General features: G+C 39.7%; 1 protein-coding gene across 2 annotated transcripts in view; it reads left to right on the top strand.

The window, feature by feature from the left end:
- Positions 1-22,147, top strand: part of LOC119489497 (vitamin D3 receptor A) — a 104,886-nt gene that overhangs the window by 50,950 nt on the left and 31,789 nt on the right. For both annotated transcript variants that reach the window (XM_037772012.1, XM_037772013.1), the window contains 2 exons: positions 20,446-20,593; positions 21,903-22,033. In XM_037772012.1, coding sequence (XP_037627940.1) covers positions 20,448-20,593; positions 21,903-22,033 — 277 coding nt within the window. In that variant the 5' untranslated portion in view covers positions 20,446-20,447. The remainder of the gene's footprint in view (positions 1-20,445; positions 20,594-21,902; positions 22,034-22,147) is intronic.

Here is a 22,147-nt window from a genome sequence, read left to right as displayed (position 1 = left end):
GCTTTCCCATTTTAAAGTATTAAAAAAACTACGCTGACCTTAGGAAAACAACGCTTTGGTGGACATGGCCCCTTAATGTGCATTTACAGTAAGCTAATAGAGTATATAGTTAGAGTAATATATGTTATTTTGTGTGGTTTGTTATTTAGTTGTCCCTCATGAAAAGATGAACACACACCCAGTTGCTTTTGCTGAGCTGCTCATCGCAGGCTGATGTTGCACACACACGCACGCACGCACGCACGCACGCACGCACGCACGCACGCAGACCACACAGAAACTCTCTTCAGAGGATGAATGCTCAGGCAGCTTCTCCCCTCTCCTGAATGAGGCTGCCACCACGTCCGTCGCTGTTCCCTTCAGTTGTTGTTAACGAGTCCGAGCAGGAAACAGGGAAATCTTTAGAGAAAACAACTTTCTAACTTATCTTAATGTTGTCAGAACATATTTAGCTTGGAGTCGGGTGTGTACTTAGTCGGACGTATTTTATGTGATGGGAATGTTTCTCTTTGGAAGTAGTGGGTGGCCCTCTAAGGAAGGACGAGGTCATATTTGATGTTTTTGTTGTGTGTTTATCTAGGAACAGAAAATTAATGACTTGTTTGTGGAGTATTAATGCTTTTACAATTTGTTTTGATTTGGAATAGCTCAAAAACATGTTCACCTATGTGGACATACAGTATATTAGGGATAGGCAATACCAAAACTTTTTTAATTTGATACAATACAAGTACAAAGTTTTACTGATACCGATACTGATCGTTTCTTAAATGGGCATGTGATTTTTCAAAATAATGGTAATTTTTAGAAAATACTGGCCATTAATTACAAATTTATTACAAAAGCAAATATTAGTACAATTAAATACAAATGTTGTGTACAGTGTAGTGTAAAAAAAATAGTTCAGTAGTTCTCAGAAATGTTATGATTAAATAATAAGCCTCCTTATAACTTTCAGGGTGCATTGTTTTTAAATGTTTGTTTCTGTGTGTGGTCACAATTTAGTGCATCTTGCTGTATTTTTACCTGCAGATGACACGTAGCACCACACCACACGTTTCCGCTCTGCCATTCTCTCATGTTTGATGTGGAAGTGTGCGACTGTGCGCCGCTGTGCGCTTAGTTTTTGCACAAATATTGTACAGAAGTAGTGAAAACGTTTGGAAGTGATGCGGCCCACCACGTTTGTATTTATATAATTCTATCATTGATATTTTGTTAAAGGAATTGATACCAAATGAGTAGCATCTGTACCACAGTATGGATCTGCCCATCCCTAATATACAGATCTGACATCAGAACTACTGGTGTGCTGTGTGTCAGTAGAGATCTGGCCTGAATTACAGCCTGTTTTAATGTCTTATTTATTTTACTTGATCCACTTTTCAGAGAACATTTAGTATTTTAGCTTTGTGAACAAGCAAACCAGCACTCTTTACATTATGCTAGATACTTTTAACTCTACAATTATAGTAAATTACATATTTCTTAAGGCTGCACAATTAATCAAAATTTTATTGAATTCGCAAAATGGCCTACTGAAATTTTCAAATTGCAGGAGGAGGAGGAAATTGCAATATTTGTTAAGGGTGAAAATATCAAAATATAATTTTGAATTAAATATTGTGGTGCTTCAGAGATGTCCTGGCCTGCACATCATATTGTACAGACTTAAGAAAACATTTTTGTTTGGTACAGATCCCCGCAAAAATCACACCAAAATAATTTTAATATGTTTTTCAGTGACAATGAGAATAATTATGTAAAAATGATCATTCCCTCTAATAACGCAAATCATATCGGAGTTGCAATGTCAGTCAAAATAATCACGATAAGGGCTGGGATGATACGGCTCAAATCAAATATCACAATATTTTTGACCAACTGCATTGATATCGATGTTACAACAATATCGTAGGATTGACAATTGGTGCTTTCACCAAATATTTACACAGTGAGATTTTAGATAAATAAAGAAATCAACAGTAATGTGGATATAATGACTACGTGGGTAAAAGCAACAGTCCGATAAGTTCAGAAAATTATCAATTACATCACTTTACTGTAATGCTGCCTTTTTAAACCAGGAAAAGACAACACTTATGCCAAATCACGATATCCAAAATCTAAGACGATATCTAGTCTCATATCACAATATCAATATAATAGCGACATATTGCCCAGCCCTCATCACAATTAGATATTTTTTTCAAAATTGTGCAACCCTAATATTTTTTACAGTTCATTGCTGTCAATGTAAATCACCCTACTTGAAGTACGGTGTCTAGTGGTGTGGCATCGTGTCATAAGGGGTCAGATCTGAATGAGAGAAGCGTCGGGCAGTAAACACGAGCAGCTGAAGAGAGTTGGACTTAGACTGTAATTGGCTTGCTTCCTATCCTACTGTACACAGAATTAAAGTCTCCTGCGGTTGGACTGCCGCCTAGAACACTTCAGCGTACACCTCACCTCACACGCCTCTATTAACACCGGCAAACCAAAACAAAATGAAACACACTTAGAAGATGAATGGGGCTCGCTAGGAATACGTTGTCTGTCTCTCAGTGTATACTTTGTACTCAGTACATTACGGCCTCAGTTCTTAAGCCATCACAATTAAGCTGTCAGTAACAGCGGTGGGCAGATCACGTGACGTCCTCGGGCCCTGAGAGACGTTCTGCCGTACACATTCATCGCAAAGAAACAGTTGTAAACAATGACGATTTGAAAACGTGTGAATCGTGTGCGGCACTAAAAGAAAGGTCATAATGGAAATAATTTCTTCCCTTTATTCTCACTTTCTTTATTTTCTTATACCTAGTATTTCCTCAACCACGTGTCCCTGCTATCTTTCTTCCTTCATTTTTTAAAATTTCCTTCCCCCCTTTCTGCCTCTTTTTCTTTGCTCCTCCGTTACCCTTTCAATCCCTCTCTCTTTCCCTTTCCCCTTTCATTCCTCAGTTCCCGCCTTATTTTTTTTTTACTTCATTACTTCATTCCTTTCTTTACAAGCTCCTCTCTGTCTCTCCCTCTCTTCCTCCCTCTCCTGTCTCCTTGTCAGTCTGCCAGCGGCCCGACGGCCTGTTCGTTTTCATCCTCTGCCTAGAAAACAAGGTCTAAAGTTCAAAGCTGCTGTTGCGGATTGGCGGCATGAGAGGGAACACAGAAGGAGGCCAGGCCCGCTGCGTCAAAACACATTTGAATATCATCTGAAATGGATGGAATTTTAATCTAATCAGACACTGCATTTCAATTTGAGTATACGCAAATCACTTGTGAATTAGGTGAACAAAATAGACGTTGATTACTCATAGTTTTACCAGTTTCATGGCAGACGAGATCAAAATTAATGTGGATTTTTGTTGTGTGGCAATGAACCGCATACTGAGAATTTACACAGGTTATTGGCCAGGTATATTGTTAAAACAGTGTCCAAGTGGAGACTTATTAGATGAGGGAATTAAAATGTCACCTTTGATGTTTGTATGTATTCATAAGTAGGGATGGGTACCGAAACCCGGTACTAAACAAGCCCCGGGTACCGTAGTATCGATAAGCTCCGACGTTAACGGTTCTGCAATCGGTATTGGAGAAATTAAGAAAATTGATTTCCTATTTATTTAGGCTACATAAACATTAACATGCACCTTTGATCTCACAAACTCTGTTTCTGATTTGTAACGGTCGAAAGTGTGGGTTATACTTAAGTCGAGTCGATGCAGACTGTGATCGTTGCCAAAAGCGCAGCAAGTCTTTTGCTTGTCAGGGTGGAAACACGAGCAATCTGTCATAACATCTAGCGGAAGTGCATCAGATACAGTGGCGGCGAGGTTTGGGTGAGGGGCGCGCACTAGGGATGTCCATAATTAACCGTTTAACCGTTGACCGACATTAAGCGTTTTAACCGATTAACGTTATGAGGCACAAATCTTGTCAGTTAACAGTTAATAATCGGTTAACGAAGGTCGGTTATCGGTTAAGAAAATTTTTCAAAATGAGCATCCCTAGTGTGCACCACACGGAGGAAATGCACCGGAGAGCGGCCGTCATTCACCCGCCGAGTTGAAGCCCCTGGGCAGACCGTGCGCCCGCCGACCCCCACCCGTCGAGAAGTGTAAAAATATCGTTGTTTCATTTTGAAACTGTGGCAGGCGTAATTTACGGGAAACACTGGAGCCTGATCCGTGGCCTCCAGCTGATCGATGAGAAATAACTCAAGCTACCTCCAGAGGGTCGGACTCATATACGGATTCAGATGTCCCACATCATAAAAATAAAATAGGATATAATGGAACATCCTTCAGTAATAGACCTACTGTATATGATGAAGTATGATGATAGTGAAGTCCGTGGAGAAATGCACCGTCACCGACGGACTAGATCGTAGTTCATCACTCGTTGCCCAATCCACCATCACATTACAGTTTATAATAGTGATTTGTTCAAAAGATGACAGTTTCTTACACTATAAATGATTGTTTATTTATTTATTTTACATTTTAATTATAACATTACAAGTGATTTGTTCAAAACACGGCCGTTTCTTACACTATAAATAATTGTTTATTTTATTTATTTTACATTTTAATTATCACATTATCAGTGATTTGTTTAAAACAATGCTGTTGTTGCTAAAGCAATGTTAATTTTGTTATTAATTTGTTTGATTTTTTTCTCTTAAAAAACAAAAATAACCGTTAAGAGTACCGTTAAAGTACCGCATCGATAAGCAGTATGGGGAAGAGTAGTAGTACTGTTAAAATCTTAACAATACCCATCCCTATTATATGTCAGACACCTCGTCCTGTGATTGTAATGCATTCAGAAGTTGTTAAAATGCGACACTGACTTGGCTGGGGGGCGGAATAGATGCTAGGAGAGGAGTAAGTGAAGGTGATGTTCAAGGGGATAGGGAGCATAAATCTAGTGCGTTCTGACATGTTTTTTTGGCCTAAAACCTCAAAAGGAGACACTCGTGAGACGCCATAAATCTTAACCGTTCTTCTGTGACCTGTTTTTCTCGGTGCTTTTAATCTGATAAGTGATACAGTATATTTTGATGGGCTAGTCGTTTTCATACTCCCACGTCCTGCCACTATTTACTGTACGCCCACAGCCCTCGTGCACGTGTGTGAGATTTAATGTCATTAACATATTATTCGTTTGCACAGCTGGGGTTGTTCCCATGTTGGAATCTGTGTGAGTTTGAAACAGAGGTCACCTGCACCATTGAGAGAGAGAGAGAGAGAGAGAGAGAGAGAGAGAGAGAGAGAGAGAGAGAGAGAGAGAGAGAGAGAGAGAGAGAGAGAGAGAGAGAGAGAGAGAGAGAGAGAGAGAGAGAGAGAGAGAGAGAGAGAGAGAGAGAGAGAGAGAGAGAGAGAGAGAGAGAGAGAGAGAGAGAGAGAGAGAGAGAGAGAGAGAGAGAGCCAGGGTGGCCACCTGTATTTATCCCAGCTCAGCTCGCTTCAGCCCCTGTTGTTATTATAGTGCCTGTATGTATACACAAACGCACACACACTGATTTGTATATACACCGGTACACCGAACATGCTTTCAGCAGCATCCTCAGCACTTTTACTGCTGCTGAGGAGGCGTGTGTGAAGGAGATAAACACCTGTTCTAGTTTTGCTGTGCGTGGCTGTATGTTAAAGTAGAGCCTGTATTCATATAGCTAATGCACATTATGCTACATGTGCAGTAGAGTAGGTTACGGGTGTTGATAATTTAATGATCATTCATTACTGATGGTTAAGAATTAGACAGATTGAAAGTATATTACTGTAACTGACAAAAACACATCACTTTTATCCAATATATATCTTATTGCTCAGATGCGTCCTCAAAGCAGGGCGTTATTGGAGCATTTTTTAAGATAAGATAATTAGGGCTGTTAAAGTTAGTTATGGGTTAACGCAAATTAGTTTTAATGCCACTAATTTCGTTAACGCATCAACGCAACTTGTTTGATTTTTAGGTTGTAGCGGACTCATATATACTGGATACTCTAGTTCTCTAGTTTCATATGAAACTAGAGAACCTAATGAATCCATTGGTACCTACTAGATCAGCTTGTCATGAAGGAGGCTAAATAATGCTGCCAACTTACGCTAAATTTTTTGTAGGAAAAACTGTCATGGCAATTTTCAAAGGGGTCCCTTGACCTCTGACCTCAAGATATGTGAATGAAAATGGGTTCTATGGGTACCCACGAGTCTCCCCTTTACAGACATGCCCACTTTATGATAATCACATGCAGTTTTGGGGCAAGTCATAGTCAAGTCAGCACACTGACACACTGCAGTTTGCCATGTTATGATTTGAGCATATTTTTTATGCTAAATGCAGTACCTGTGAGGGTTTCTGGACAATATTTGTCATTGTTTTGGTTTGTTAATTGATTTCCAATAATAAATATATACATACATTTGCATAAAGCTGCATATTTGTCCACTCCCATGTTGATAAGAGTATTAAATACTTGACAAATCTCGCTTTAAGGTACATTTTGAACAGATTAAAAATGTGTGATTAATTTGCGATTCTTGCGATTAAATATTCAAATTAATTGACAGCCCTACTTTAAACTCTCGTAGCATATTTGCCCACTCCCATGTTGATACTGAAAGAGGATTAAATACTTGACAAATCTCCCTTTGAGGTACATTTTGAACAGATTAAAAAATGTGCGATTAATCTCAATTAACTATGGACAATCATGCGATTAATTGCTATTAAATATTTTAATTGATCTACAGCGGCTGAATCAGCTAAGATATGTGACTTCAACTATCGGCCGGTCCGGAAAATTGTTTGAAAATGTGCATTTCCAGCATATAGCACCTTCAGAATGTTTTCACCCGTCGGGACATTTTATGGAGCATAGATTGGATCTGAATGCTCACATGCTTCTACAAGTCAGTATAAAACTTCATCGATAACTAGAGAGATTTTTCTGTTTTCACTTTTGAATAAATTAGAACAAAAACATGTAAAAGCATCTCTTCGCTTTGAAATCTTTTGTGTAGATTGCAGATAAAGATCTCACTGAAGTCTATTTCAAAGGGCTTGATTACATGTGGTTGGCTGGGTGGAGTGTGAGACTCATGTTGCTTGAAGCAAGGGCCACTTAATTGTTATTTGTGTATTTGTGTCAGGGGGTGCGTCACGTACCAGCCAATCACATCATTCCCTCTTTGTAGCACACTTCTGCAGCCAATTGGGACTCTGCATTAGTATCTTTCAGACATGGCACACTTATGCACACACACAGACACACCCAAATGCATGCAGGCTCATGTGTTGGATGTGCAGACATCTGTTTAGATGAAGTCAGAGCTCTCTCCCTTCTCTCTCCTCCCTGTTTCATGTCTCTGCTGCACTGAATCACAGTGGCCTATTGGTGCTGACATTCATGTCGTGTTTTGCCGCCTCCTGGATTACTGTCAGTTTACATTTGGCAGTAATGTTTCGGTGTTGTTGAACATTCAAATTTATTTGCTGTATGCACTTCTCAACCCCATAACTATATAACTATTTGCTATAATTAGTTGTTTGGTCTAAAAAATGTCAATCAGTGTTTCCCAAAGCCCAAGATGAGCGTCCTCAAATATCTTGTTTTGTCAACAAATCAAAGATATTCAGTTTACTGTCACAGAGGAGAAAAGAAACCAGAAAATATTCACATTTAAGAAGCTGGAATCAGAGACTTTTGACTTTTCTTCTTAAAAAGGAATACAAAAAATAATAAAATAAATAAAATAACGTATTAATCAGTTATCAAAATAGTTGGCGATTAATTTAATAGTCGACTACTAATCAATGAATCAATTAATTGTTGCAGCTCTATCGTGAATATCTGCTTGTTTCCATACATTCCTGGCATGTTTACTTCATGTTCCAGCCCTTATGATGTTGTTTTCCTTATGTCAAAAATATCTCCCAGTTTATATTGTTTTCACCATGTTGTTTGCATTTCCTTTATTGTTGCATAAACAATGCAGCAGAAGCACATATACACTCAGCTGCCAGTTTATTAGGTTGACTAGCTGAAACTGACGCAGTCTGACACAACAGTCCCGTGTGCCTTCACGAATGTTCAGTGCCTGTTGAAACTGTTTTCTAGAGAGGTGTTGGAGGATGTGGTTTGTGGTGCGTAATACAGAGAGGTGTTCCTGTTATTTACAAACTAACTGATTTACTGATACAAACTAGATGACACCAAATCCAAAATAAGAATGTTATGTTCAGCCTACCTGATATTAGAGGGACTTGGGACAGTTTTGGGAGCATACCCGTGGACCCATAACCCACTGTAGTGTACAGTACCAACTCAGAGGGAAAAAAAAACCCTCTGGCTTTGATCTTTGTGTCCCACATTGAGGTTTGGACCAAAAGGAGGTTGTTTGGGGTGCTGCTCCTCCTCTGTGATTTCTTAACTTACCTTTGATGAGGATTTATGGAGCCAAACAGGAATCAAATACCTGGTTTAAATTATTGGTCAAACAGGATTCCATTCATTTTACTGTCCGGATCAGTAAACAAGTCCAGCCCAGAGCTGGTATTTGAGCCTGAAGTCTCTGTGTAACATCATGGTGAGGAAACATAAGAAGCGTCCGTTTGGTTTCGGAGTGGTGGAATTTTTTAGTGTGTGTGCGTGTTAAGCTCTGGCCCGGCTGCCGCTTTGTTGTATTGTACTGGACTGGAGTTTATGGCGGTTAGCTGTTAGTGAGGCCCACTGTGAGGCAGCTGGTGATAAAAGTAGGCCATGCGCCCTGTTGTGCCGCCTATAGAGTGAACCCCTCTATACGCAGCGGATTCCATTTCCTATGGTACCCTCCTATACTGAGCCTTATACAGGACAGGACTGGGCTGTACTGGGTTACTGCTGAGCTTTGAAGAGGAACTGTGTGGAAGGAGAGAGGGAGAGTATCACAACCTTTTGTAGGAAATTAAAAATATTGTGTCGACCGACTCGGCCTGACATTCTTATGAAGCGCAGCCCGCCTGAGGGAGGAATGCTCCTCCTCTCTGCGTCTGAATGTCAACAGTAAAATCTAATCAATACAAGGAAATCTTCAATTGACAAAAAAAAATCTAGTTTTCTTACTAATTTGAACAGAGGCTTACAGTGTGAAAGCTGTATGATGTAGGAACATATGAACGAGACTCCCATCACCCCTATACAATAGCAGTGGGTGGTCTTCTCTGATTCATCAACTTGTTGCCTCACAGCAGGTCCAGCTTTGATCCATCTATCAGTGGGATCTGATTCACACTGCAGCCACAGTGGTGGCATTTCAATCAAATTTGTAAACAGAAACATTTATTCGTGATCAGGGTCTGAAATTAGCACCCGCCACCCTCCAAATGCGGGTAAATTGTTGGCAGTCAAATCGGCAGGCCAGGGAAAACCCTTGGGATGGGAATAGAGAATCGGTTCCCCGTTGAGAATCGGTTCCCAGTTGTTCGATTCCTTGGCATCTCATGCTTCCGTTACTATCTATTCCTGTTACATAATATTGTGACATAATGCCATACGCACGCTGTAGCATGTTTCAGTTTGTTTGGGACTGGAAGCCATGGCGGACAGATAAATGTATTCAAGTTTTGTACCAAAATTATATATATATATACATAATTTTAGTGCAAAACTTGAATAAATCCAGTTGTTTTCACAGCAATAAAATAGATAATAGAGAATTATGACCTGTTTAACCTCCTAACACTAGCTCTAAGCAACTTATAATATATATTCAAAACTACTAATGCCAAGATTTTTATTTTATCAAAGCAAATATTTAAATAGAAAGTCATTTATTTCCTAATTATTTGAATTGTGTTTTTAAGCAAACAACCACTACAGATGACAATAGCAAAGTACATTAGCGCGTAGATTTCAAAAGTGTCCGATGAAATATCTGAGTGACGAACAAAAAAGATACTTGCCTGCCACAGTGGCAGGCAGTGGAAAAAAAAGGGAATTTCAGACCCTGTTTGTGATATATGTATATTTATAGTTGGCCTCTTTTTCTGCTGGACTAAGCATCTCTACCGTCGTGTTGTGCATCTTCTCTGCAAAATTCCAAAACACAAAATTTCCATAGTCAGTGTAGATGAAAAAAAGTCAACTTCTTTTTTGTAAGCAGATGGCGATTTAAACAAAGAGGCTCCTCTTTCAGACAATGGTGTGATTTATTGATCCCGGAGGGGAAATTGTCTTTTCTATCGCTGCCACCTCCAGTTGGAGGTCAGAGGTCAGGGTCAGCCGCGGAGCAGCAGCCCTGCAGCTGCATGGTAGGGGTCCGGGTGTAGTAGTTCAGGGACACTTATGCAGTGTTGATCCTTGCTGGTATGGTGGTGTGAACTCAGGTCCTCTCAGTTTAAGGACAATCTCTTTAACCTTTAATGCTTCCCCGTCGCCAAGTTCAAACCACTTCAGCAGCACTTGGCCACTCTGTAAACATGTGACCTGAAGGGCACCAGTCAAAACAAGAAGGCTAAACATTCTCTCAGTGGATTTATGATACAAGAGTTTAAAGTAAAGCTGTCAATTGATTCAAATATTTAATCGCGATTGATTGCAAATTAATCACACATTTTTTATCTGTTCAAAATGTACCTTAAAGGGAGATTTGTCAAGTATTTAATCCTCTTTCAGTATCAACATGGGAGTGGGCAAATATGCTACAAGAGTTTAAAGTAGGGCTGTCAATTAATTTGAATATTTAATCGCAAGAATCGCAAATTAATCACACATTTTTAATCTGTTCAAAATGTACCTTAAAGCGAGATTTGTCAAGTATTTAATACTCTTATCAACATGGGAGTGGACAAATATGCAGCTTTATGCAAATGTATGTATATATTTATTATTGGAAATCAATTAACAAACCAAAACAATAACAAATATTGTCCAGAAACCCTCACAGGTACTGCATTTAGCATAAAAAGTGGGCATGTCTGTAAAGGGGAGACTCGTGGGTACCCATAGAACCCATTTTCAATCACATGTCTTGAGGCCATGCTAGTTTTTCCTCGCCAAAATTTAGCGTAAATTTACAGCAATATTTAGCCCTCTTCGCGACAAGCAAGCTAGTATGACATGATTGGTAACAATGGATTCTTTAGGTTTTCTAGTTTCATATGATGCCAGTGTCTTCACCCTAGCTTCTAAAACTGAGACCGCTACAACCCACGAAATATTGGTTGCGTTAATGCGTTAAAGAAATTAAAACAAATTTGCGTTTTGACTTCTGACATAATTGTACTGAAATACAGTTCAATACTACATCAACAATAGAAATGTTCCCATATGGGGTATATTTATTATAAAAAGGGGATGTGGCATGTAGTGTTTCTGTACACAAACCTCCCTCCTACATTCAAGACCATTTTTTCTTAGCAGTTATTGAGATAAAGTAGAAAGGGTCAAAACCATTTTAGACATTGAAATACAGCCCACGCCATGCTGACCTTATCCAATTTGTTGTTCAGCAACGTGAACGCTTTTCTTCTCAACAACTATCCACAGTGATCAGTTTTATCTGTGATTTCTTTCTCAGATTGTGTAAGCAGCACATTCAGGTAAAGGCCAACCAGACGCTCATTAATTATCGGGCCTCGGTCTCAGTGTTGTAGTGACAAAATGCTCAATCATGGTGATGATATTTGATGGTACTGGTGCAGGTTAATCAATACATTGAGTCCACCTCATGCTCCGTTTAACAGAGCAGCCTCACACACAGTAACACACACACACACACAGACACAAGGTGGGATTCAAAGTTTATTGCATAATATATACTGTATATTGTAGAGTACATACTAATATATACTATGTATATAGCATGTGATATGTTCCTCCTTCTTCCTCCCCGGTCAGGTGGTCTTGTTGTTTTAGCAGCTCATGGGCTGTATAGGTTTTGCAAACTGGAACATTAGATTTATGATAGGAGGGAAGCCAAACAAACGCAGCACAGAAGTTTGACTGGCCTCCGAGGGGCACAGAAGGGGCTGGAGTGGAAGAGAAAAGAAAAGCAGACAGAAAAGTCACAAGACCGACATGAAGCTTTTGAAAGAGGTACAACCATTTTCTACACTGTTGTACACTGGACCGGGTGGGATTAGACTACATTGGTAGAGTACTTGTTGATGCAGTAGGGGGGGTCAAGCTTATTGTCAAGCTTTATTATTGGCAATTAGGGGGAGGGGGGCAGAGAGACACAGAGATTGTTAGAGATTTGGTGTTTTTTTCTCCCTCATACCTTATGTCTTCTTTGAATAATTGTAATATATTGTTTGTTGACCAATATTTGCATAATTACAGGCAGTAAAAGCAAAGTTAAATCCACCTTTGTTACTGTCATTAAAGGGATAGTTCAGGTGTTTTGAGGTGGGGTTGTATGAGGTACTTATCCATAGTCGGTGTTATTATTACCTACAGTAGATGACGGTCAGCATGCCCACAATTTGGAGAAACAGACAGGAGTACCAACACTGGAGCAAAGCAATGGGCTGCTGTGGATGGGGGGCAGCAGCAAAATGTATTTTAACCATCTAAAAGAAAGGCCCACCTAAAAAACTCAATACCAGTTTAAGTGTACGCTACATTTAGAATATTTTCACCGCTTTATCTTGCCGTCAGACAGCCCTTTCCGACGGGGAACTGAACTGAAAGTGAAATGTATCTATGCTCTCTCCAAAGCCACCACAATCACTTGAGAGAAATAGTATAGATACGTTTCACTTTCAGTTCAGTTCCACGTCAGAAAATATTCTAAATATAGCGTACACTTAAACAGATATTTAGGAGGTTTAGGTGGCTATGATATGTTTTGCTGCTGCCTTTCCCCCCTTCCACAGCAGTACATTGCTTTGCTTCCGTGTCAGTACTTCTGCCTGTTTCTCCAAACTGGGGGCGTGCCGACCGTCATCTACTGTAGGTAATACACTGACTGTACCTCATACAACCCCACTTCAAAACACCAAACTATCCCTTTAATGTGAAGTGGGAAATTGTAGATCTTATTTTTTATGCCAGTTTTCACTAAACTTTCACTAAAGAACCCCCTTCCCCAAAAAACATGTTTTTACCATGCACCCCTTCACTAACCTGATGTACCGGCGCATTGTATTGGCCATTACAGGCTGGTCCTACAATAGTAATATAATATAATGCTGTAATTACGTTTGAGCGCTGAATGGCTTCACTGCTTTTAAACAGACTTAGCTGTAAAATACTCATGTCATCTGTGTGGAAACAGAAAAACTAACTATTCTCCTTCGGTAAGTAATGCCAAATATCCTTCAGTGAATGTTTCCTTCGCACACTGCGTGGTGACGGGGTCTAAATGGTCTGCCTCATGGGACCAAATGTTTGCACGCTATGAGGGGGTTTATGAATTTTAACACGACGAGATGGCACTCGGCTGCTGTGTACTGCTCTACCGCTTCACAGAGGGAAATAACATCAGCATCAGCAGAAAACAGACAGAGCGGGCTCTGCTGTAATCCGGCTTGATAATCCCCCTCACTAAATGTTTCATCTGTTGACATTAGATGGCACTTGTAGCCGACTCTGCATCGCTCTCAGAAGCAGCATGGACCAGTGTGTTTACAGTTTATAGAGGATGGAGAGTGAGATTAGTGAAAAGGGATGGAGAGAAGAACAGCAAAGTGAAACATAAAGAGAAGAAAGAAAGAGAGATGAAACAGAGATATTTTGGAATGGATGACAGGCAAGGATGCAACAACTGTTGTTGCCTAGGCCTGTCACGATAACTCATTTTGTTGGTCGATGCCCCATGTCTTTTAATGGTAGGGAAAACCCTGCTGTTTATTCTGGCATCATGTTGGTGACATTCTTATGTAAACAAACACGCATGTAAACACAACGGGCATTATGTAGGTCAGCAAAAAATGATTGAGGTCATGTCCATATATCGTACGATAAATCGATATAGTAAATATTGTGACAGGTCTACTGAGTAGTGTTTCGTAGCTAAAAATTGAATACTACTGCAGTGCAATGGACTGGTGTCCTGTTAAAAATTAGGAGTGTTTGATGCTTTTGTTATGGTTTTGAGTAATTTGATTCCAAATGTTGTAGTACACGTCTTCGATCCAGACTTTGTGTATTTAATCCTGTTCTGTTTTCCAGTCAGCACATATACACCCTCAGGACAGGACTTTGAAGTGGAAATTAATCTTGTGCAATTCATTTAGTCAAAGTAGGTAAAAACTCTGAAAGTCTGCAAAAGTCTGTTTTCAGGATTCAGTCTTTCGCAACACTATTGACGTAGCATTGGATTTTGTTATTGTGTCAACACCAGCGAGGACAGTAGGTGCAGCGAGTGATAGCAGTCACAAGGCTGTAACGGGGGGATACGAGGTGAACAGCGGTGGGCTGGCTGGACAACAACAACACAGTTCCACTTGTATATTATAAACAAAACATCCTGGGACGGTCAGCTGTCTAACCATGACCCAAGAATATATAGTATATGAACGCAGGGACCCACAAAACAACACAATCTATGTCCTGACATTTAAACCATGCATTTGTATGACCTGATAGTAGTTCGGATAGGTCTGTAAAAGAACTATCATATCACATATTTCTTTTCTTATCTGCCTATGTAATATCTAAATAAAGATACCTTTAAAATAATAATCTAAAAAAAAGTACAATGTGTAAAAATGCATGACTAAGGTACAAAGTCATTGTTAAATTTCCACAGTGATGGAACTACTCTCCTGCATTAACCAGAAATAGTACTAGATGTTTAAAGGGATAGTTAGGATATTTTGAAATGGTGTTGTACAGTAAGAGGTTGCAGCAAAACATATTATAGCCACCTAAGAGAAAGGCTCACCTAAAAAAAAATCAATATCGGTTTAAGTGTACACTATATTTAGAATATTTTCACCACTTTATCTTGGCATCAGACAGACCTTTCCAACAGGGAACTGGAGCCATTATCTATGCTCCCTTCGAAGCCACCAGACTCCTTTGACAAAAACAGTAATCTTAACTCGCAGACCTCGGTCGTTTGTTTGTTATTGGGTGACTTTGGTGAGATTCAACAAACTAACGCTCCAGGTAGCGGTACAACAACAACTCCCGTGTTCTGTGAGGTAAAATTACTGTTTTTGTCAATGGAGTCTGGTGGCTTTGAAGAGAGTATAGATGGATAAACATCATTGAATGTTTTGTATAGTTTCCAAACCGTGACGTTTGCCTTCATAAACAAGCAAAGAATGTCATGTAGTTATAATGAATTACTGGTATCTCTTACCGATTGTGCTCTTAATTATGCCATGGGGGGGGAAAGCGTAAAAGTAATACTACAATAATGATTAGCTCTGTGTATGAACCTGTTAATGCTTATAGGGTATCTTGTTGTCTTCTTCATACACAGAGATGATCTGACCTTGGCTGTGTACCACGTTTAATAAATCAGTTCTCCAGTGTCGACACACACACACACTTTTAATGAAAATGGATCCATGAAGAATCCATTATACACGGCTGAGGTCTGTTTTGTCCGGCAACACTGCCTCTCTTGTCTCTCCCAATTCAATTCAATTTGTTTTGTTGGCATGGATGTCATGTTAACTGGTACCTAAGCATCCAAATAAACATGAAAATTGAATAAACTAATAGAAATAACCAGCACAACTTGGGTTTAGTGAGATTGTCTCAGATATCAATCTTTAGGATTAGCTCGGGACATCTCTAGTTCTAACGCTTGGATGAATTAATCCCCTCCTCTTCTATAACACGTTTAGAGGTGACTGTTCAACTACAATATCGCCAAATAATGAAAACAATCTAATCAAAAGTATGTGACATAAATAAATCATTACACTCTCCCCTTCTCTGTGATGATCACATACACCATATTTCCATACCTGACTAGGGCTGTGTGTCGGCAAGAATCTGTATAAAATCAGAGTAAAGAAAATAATTACTACGTGGATCTTTCCAGTCATACCCAATTTATGCAATGCCAAGACACTTTAGAGACCTCAGTATGCAGAAATATTCAAACACATCATTTTTAGAATAAACGAAAATAACACATTTATGCTTCATTCAAAAATATTGCATGGTTTTTGCCAAAAACGGCATTGAATTTGGATAAAGTGGGCATGTTTGTAAAAGAGAGACTCATGCGGGTACCCATAGACCATATTTTCATTCCCATATCTTGAGGTGTGAGGTCAAAGGACCCATTTGAAAATGGCCGTGTCAGGCCAAAATGTAGTGTAAATTTTGAGCATTATTTGGCCTCCTTTGCGACATGATTGGTACCAATCGATTCCTTAGGTTTTCTAGTTTTATATGCTGCCAGTATCTTAACTCCAGCTTTAAAACTGCCCGCTACAACCTCTGAAAGACAGAATGGCGTTTTGGAGCATAACAACACAATACTCTTGTGTATCGATGTCTTCTTACACCCCTATAACTGACCAGGGTTGGAAGTTAGCACCAGCCACCAGCCAAATGCTGGTAAAATATGCAAGTGGCTGCTAGATATGCTTCACTCACCAGCCAAAAAAACAATGTGAATCTATTGAGTGGCTGGTAGAGTTTGGAATCCACTAGCCACAGGGGCAGGTAGACAAAAAAGTTAATTTCCAACCCCGTACCTGACTGCTGCTTCTTAAAAAAAAAAGAAGACGATGGTGGTGATGATGAAGGTGCTGTGATTTGTTCTCTTAAAGTAGGCATGGGTAGAAACAAGTATATACATGAGAAAACAGAACACGGGTTGTTAAAGAGGTAGCGAGAGAGAGAAAGGGATAGATGGAATTACCTGTCAGTCTGGAAGCTAAGAAGTCAGCCCCCTTTTCTTTACCAACTAATCATGCTGACTATAAATAAATAAAAATGCTAATTATCAAAGCAGCGTGACAAATGAGAAACCAGTGAGAGAAAGCACATAAAGGGTATAAAAGACTGACAGGAGTTGTTAATCACAGACCTGGATCCCGCTCGTACTGTTGTTATTCAGCACCACTAATGAAACCGAGGCTTGTTTTTTGGCGGTGTTTTTGCAGATCTGTTTAGATGTTTGACACGCCGACTCTCCATTTCGCCCTCTCCGTCTATTTCATTATTCACCTGTTGCTGCATCAGAAAAAAAGCTGTTTTTGTGACATGTTGACTAATGGTGTGTGTGTTGTTTTTGTGTCTGTCAACGTGCTCCTCACCCACCCACTCCCAACACACACTGGGACATGAAATCACTCATGTGTTTGTGAATGAGACAAGCCCCCGAGCTTGCACGTGAACCACATACACACTCACATACACACTCACAAACATACAGCAAAAATGGTCAACACGCATCCACCTACATTGAAGTGTGTTGTTGCGTGTCCTGCTTTCCCCGGTGTGGTGCGTTCTGGGTAATGGCACTGATGCTTCACAGTCAGTATAGCTCATGGCTCGTGCATTAGTGTGTTTTCCTGGGAACCAGTGCCGAAGCTCCAACTAGCCAACATGTAATGAGAGCTAATGGAGTCTGACAATGTTTGTCTCCATCCTTCACTTGTGCCCTCACCTGCCTCCCCTCTTTCATTATTTCTCTCTTGCCATCCGCCGCTCCGCCGCGCCAATTCCTCTTACCTCTTTGTCCTTGTTTGACACTGTCCGAGTCCTACTTCTATGCACGTCAACTCCCCACAGGCTATATTCTGCAGCCACGTGACCGTTCCTCCACGCTGGGCCTAAGTTCGTTGCATGCACCCCCTCCTCTCTTTGTCCTCATTTGGATGTCTTCCCCTCAAATGACCTCTCCTTCTGTCACACATAGCATTTCTCCTCAGTGTTTGTCGACAGACTCGGATCACTCCGTTTAAGCAAACCTACTAACCATGTGTTTGTTGCATTGGACATTTCCATGTTATATTTTAAGTCTTTTCCTGGTATCTTCTGCAGTTTTTTGTTTTGACTTTCCCTCTTTCTTTCACCCTCAGACCTTTTCCTTGACTCAAAGTAGGGCTGCATAATTAATCAAAACTTTATTGAAATCTCAATATGGCCTACTGCAATTTTCAAATCACAGGAGGCGCAATATTTGTTGAAGACGAAATGTGTGTCAAAATACCATTTAAAATTAAATATTGTGGTGCTGCAAAGATGTCTCGGCCTACACATCATATTCTACAGACATCTTTGTTTGGTAGAGATCCCTGCAAAAATCACACCGTAATCAATTCAAGATGTTTTTCAATGGAAATGTGAATAATGATGTCAAAAATATTATTCATTTGAATATTGCAAATCATATCACAACTGCAATATCAGTCAAAAATAACCCCAACTAGATATTTTTTCAAAATCGTGTATCTCTAATTCAAACTAATTTCCATTCAGCACCTTTCAGATTTTTTTATTGGTATATGTTATTACATTTTGTTCACTGTTCCCTGGTGTCAGAAAAAATAAATAAATAAATAAATATATATATATAAATAATTGAACTGAAGTCTGAATTTAAGCCAACTGTCACATTGTGGAAAACCGTGGATTTTCAATTATGACCTCATCCTGTAGTTGGAGTGAGCATAAAACCAAACCAATAAAGCCATTACTCATTTTTAAGTAATCCCTCTGTTCCTCCTATCAAAACAACCAGCGTTACTTTCACTCTCATGTTTTTTTTTTTCCTGCAATAAAAACTTCTTTTCACAGAAATGACATCATATTAGGGACATAGAGAAGCCACTTTATTGTGCCTTTTTTTAAATGAATATTAATGGTAGTTAAACATAATATAGTGTTTTTAACACCCATAAACAAATGTATCGTCATTGGTACCCATCTGTCATCAGTGATATTGGTGAGGTGAGGTCCCTGCGCAGCCCAAAGGATATTAAAAGATAATACCGAACCCAGCAACAGCCTGTTCACCCTGCTGCTGTCCGGCAAGAGGTACAGAAGTATCTGCCGTCGTAACACCACAGCAGCTTCTTTCCTCAAGCTGTGAGACTCCTCAACGCATCCTCCCAACTAAATCATAAAAAAACCCAATAGTTTTTGTTTTGTTTCGGTTTTTTTCTTGTGTTGCATAAAAGGACTACAACTTGTTTTGCAACCCTGTGTTGTACGATAACAATAAACTAACCTTGAACCTTGAAAAGTACAATAAGCACCTGCTCACGTTTTGTCTTATGTTCCCTCATAAGCATTATTCAGTCAAAAATGATAAAACAAATACAAATAAGATAAAATAAAAATAGGGCATCCTGGTAGCTGAATAGTGCATATCATACCCATAAGTGATGGGTCATTATTTTCGTTTTTTTTTAATAGTCATTCAACTATAAAAAATTGAGGGGGAGCCTTTTCGAAAAATAATTGACTAGTTCCTAATGATTATTGAATAGTAATTTTGCTTGAAATGCACATCCCTAATACTCATGTCTATTGCCCCTCGTTTCCTGTCTGTTCCTGTATCTTCACTATCAACTATCTAATAATCTTGAGTAGATAAATAAAAGATAGTGTATAAATAACAAAATACTGTCAGTACATTCAAAACTAACTAACTGATTAACTTGCTGTATTTTTGTGTGTCTCTTGGGTGTCTCTGAGGGTCTATGTGGTTTGGTCAGTTCAGCTGAAACATATTCATGAGGTCACATCAGCATATGCATTAAGATATAATTGAAGACCCAGCTAGAGTGTCAGTCCTGTGTGACCATATTACACACATTCTGCACAGGTCAACACTTGAACCCACTGATCAAACCTACAATATATTCATCATTTCTCCCCTCTCCTTTTTTGACCTCCTTAAAGTCTCCTCATCACTTCAATCAGACTTCAAACACAGAGGATCTTTCTGTACAGACTGACATGGATTAGTTTGCTCAAAGTTGGCCCGTCGGTGTGTGTTACTCTACTGCTGTTTATTTCATAAGGGACGGCCAGATGGTGTGGAGTGTGGAAAAATGAGCACTTTCATCTTGGCAGTATTAAATGTATCCGTCATTTGTTTAGCCTTTGGCAAACAGCCCTCTTTCTGTCATTAATTCTCTTTTCCCATTAACATTATAATTTCACGATTCTTAATATTTTGTGTATGCATGTGTGTGTGTGCCTGTGTCTGCTGAGTCATTCAGCCAATAGCTGTGAGCGTGGCCGTCGATGCCTTTTGCTGAATATGCTAATAGCCTGACACCTGTTTGTATAAGAGAGGAAAACACACACCTCCTCATCAAACACACACTCAAACACTCCTACACAACACACAGGCAGAGGAAACAAACTGATTTTGGAGCTTTTGGGCGAGGTTGGTGAAAATTCACGGATGCAAACATTCCTCACCTTTTTTTTTTAATATCTTTTTCGCGTTTCAATCGTAAACAACGAGCAGGCGAGCAGTGTCAAACGCTCTAATCCCTTCTCTCTTTTGTCCTTTTTCTCGGCAGTGATGGAGCCCATGACGGTGACGACGTCGGTGGTCGGACCGGATGAGTTTGACCGCAACGCCCCGCGGATCTGTGGCGTGTGCGGTGACAAGGCCACCGGCTTCCACTTCAACGCCATGACCTGCGAGGGCTGCAAGGGATTCTTCAGGTGGGTGCTGCTCGCCCTGAGTTGAGAATCATGTGTTTTGTGTTGTCTGTTTAGATTTCTGTGTTCTGTGAGTTTTTTAAGTGAATGCGTCTCCGTTGTGAGGCGTTATTAGCTGCCTTTCCATGTGAAGGAGGTGTTATCAGCATGCATCCTCATGTGCTTTTTATTGGGCATCAAATGTGTCGTTTTTTTGTATATGAATTTCCGTAGTTATTTTAGATGTCAGTATACACTGTGTTTGATGTTATGGCTGCATAAACAATATACATTATTCAATGGAGTAATGGAGTCCACGATCCCTCTGTTTTTTCTCTCTCTCATTCACTCACACACACACATACTTTTTCATACATTAAGGACTCTAAATAGGATTCACTAATGATGTATTGTAATTAATTGAAATCCCTTAAATCCCTTCAGCCGAAGGGAGAAGACGCCATCCCTTTAAACAAGCAGGGATTTCTATAATGAATGGAATGAGCTGGTTCAGGTAGAATTTAATTACCGGTAGTCATTATCATTAAAAATGTTTATGTAAAATATATATACTATACATATATAAATTGGGCAGTGCATTACTTAGGCTGTGAGGCTGGGTTCCTAAAACTTATGGTGCTGTATATAAAATATTCCTTCAAAGGAGCATGCATTTTAACTTTAACTAAAAAGTCCTTCAGATGAAAGTTGCTTTTCAGGGTTACTACGCTGTATAGAAAAGTATGGAATTTGAATTAAGTAATTTCCAGGTCTGGATAAGTTGAAAAAAAAAGAAAAGAGAGTATGGAAAAACATTTTTGTTTCCAGACTATTGCCCCTACTTTTTTTTCGAAACTATAAAATTCAGAGTAAATTGATCATACAAGCAGCTGAGTGTTTTTCGTGGCATTTGGAGCAGCCGGAGCAGCCAAATTATTTACTACTGTGTGAGAGAGCGCGGGCTAGAGCGAGCTTGATGTTCTCGAAAGCGAGGCAAGAAGTAGGCTATGGCGTGTGCCTGTACGCCTGTACATCACAGCCTGGGCCAGCACTTTGGCAAGGGCAGCGAAATGTGGGCTAACTATTCATTATGAGCAAAATAACAATAATGTAAAAAGTAACCAAAAACTGCAGGCTGACAGATACAAGCGGACCCTTGCAATTTGGACTGATCCTCATTTTGGTCGAAAGTTGAGGCTGGAAAAGTATGGAATTTTGAAATGGAAAATGTGTAGGAGCCCTGTGCTTTATCATCAATATGCAGTGGGATATTTTAACTAGCACGGAGAATGAACGATGCTAAATGATGAGTAATGGATTTGCTCTCCTACAGGCGCAGTATGAAGCGTAAAGCCGCCTTCACCTGTCCATTCAACGGGAGCTGCACCATCACCAAGGACAACCGGCGTCACTGCCAGGCCTGTCGTCTCAAACGCTGCATTGACATCGGCATGATGAAAGAGTGTGAGTAGACCTTTGCAGCGCTGCAAGGATTTTACAAAGTCACAGCTTGAGACAGAGGTGTGAAGTTGAGCTGCAAATGTTTTAGTGTCAAACCATTTTCACATGATTTGTCTG

Source organism: Sebastes umbrosus, chromosome 6 (assembly GCF_015220745.1).
Source record: "Sebastes umbrosus isolate fSebUmb1 chromosome 6, fSebUmb1.pri, whole genome shotgun sequence".
Lineage (NCBI taxonomy): Eukaryota > Metazoa > Chordata > Actinopteri > Perciformes > Sebastidae > Sebastes > Sebastes umbrosus.
The sequence above is the reverse complement of the archived record's forward strand: the minus strand, read 5'-3'. Positions and strand labels throughout refer to the sequence as shown.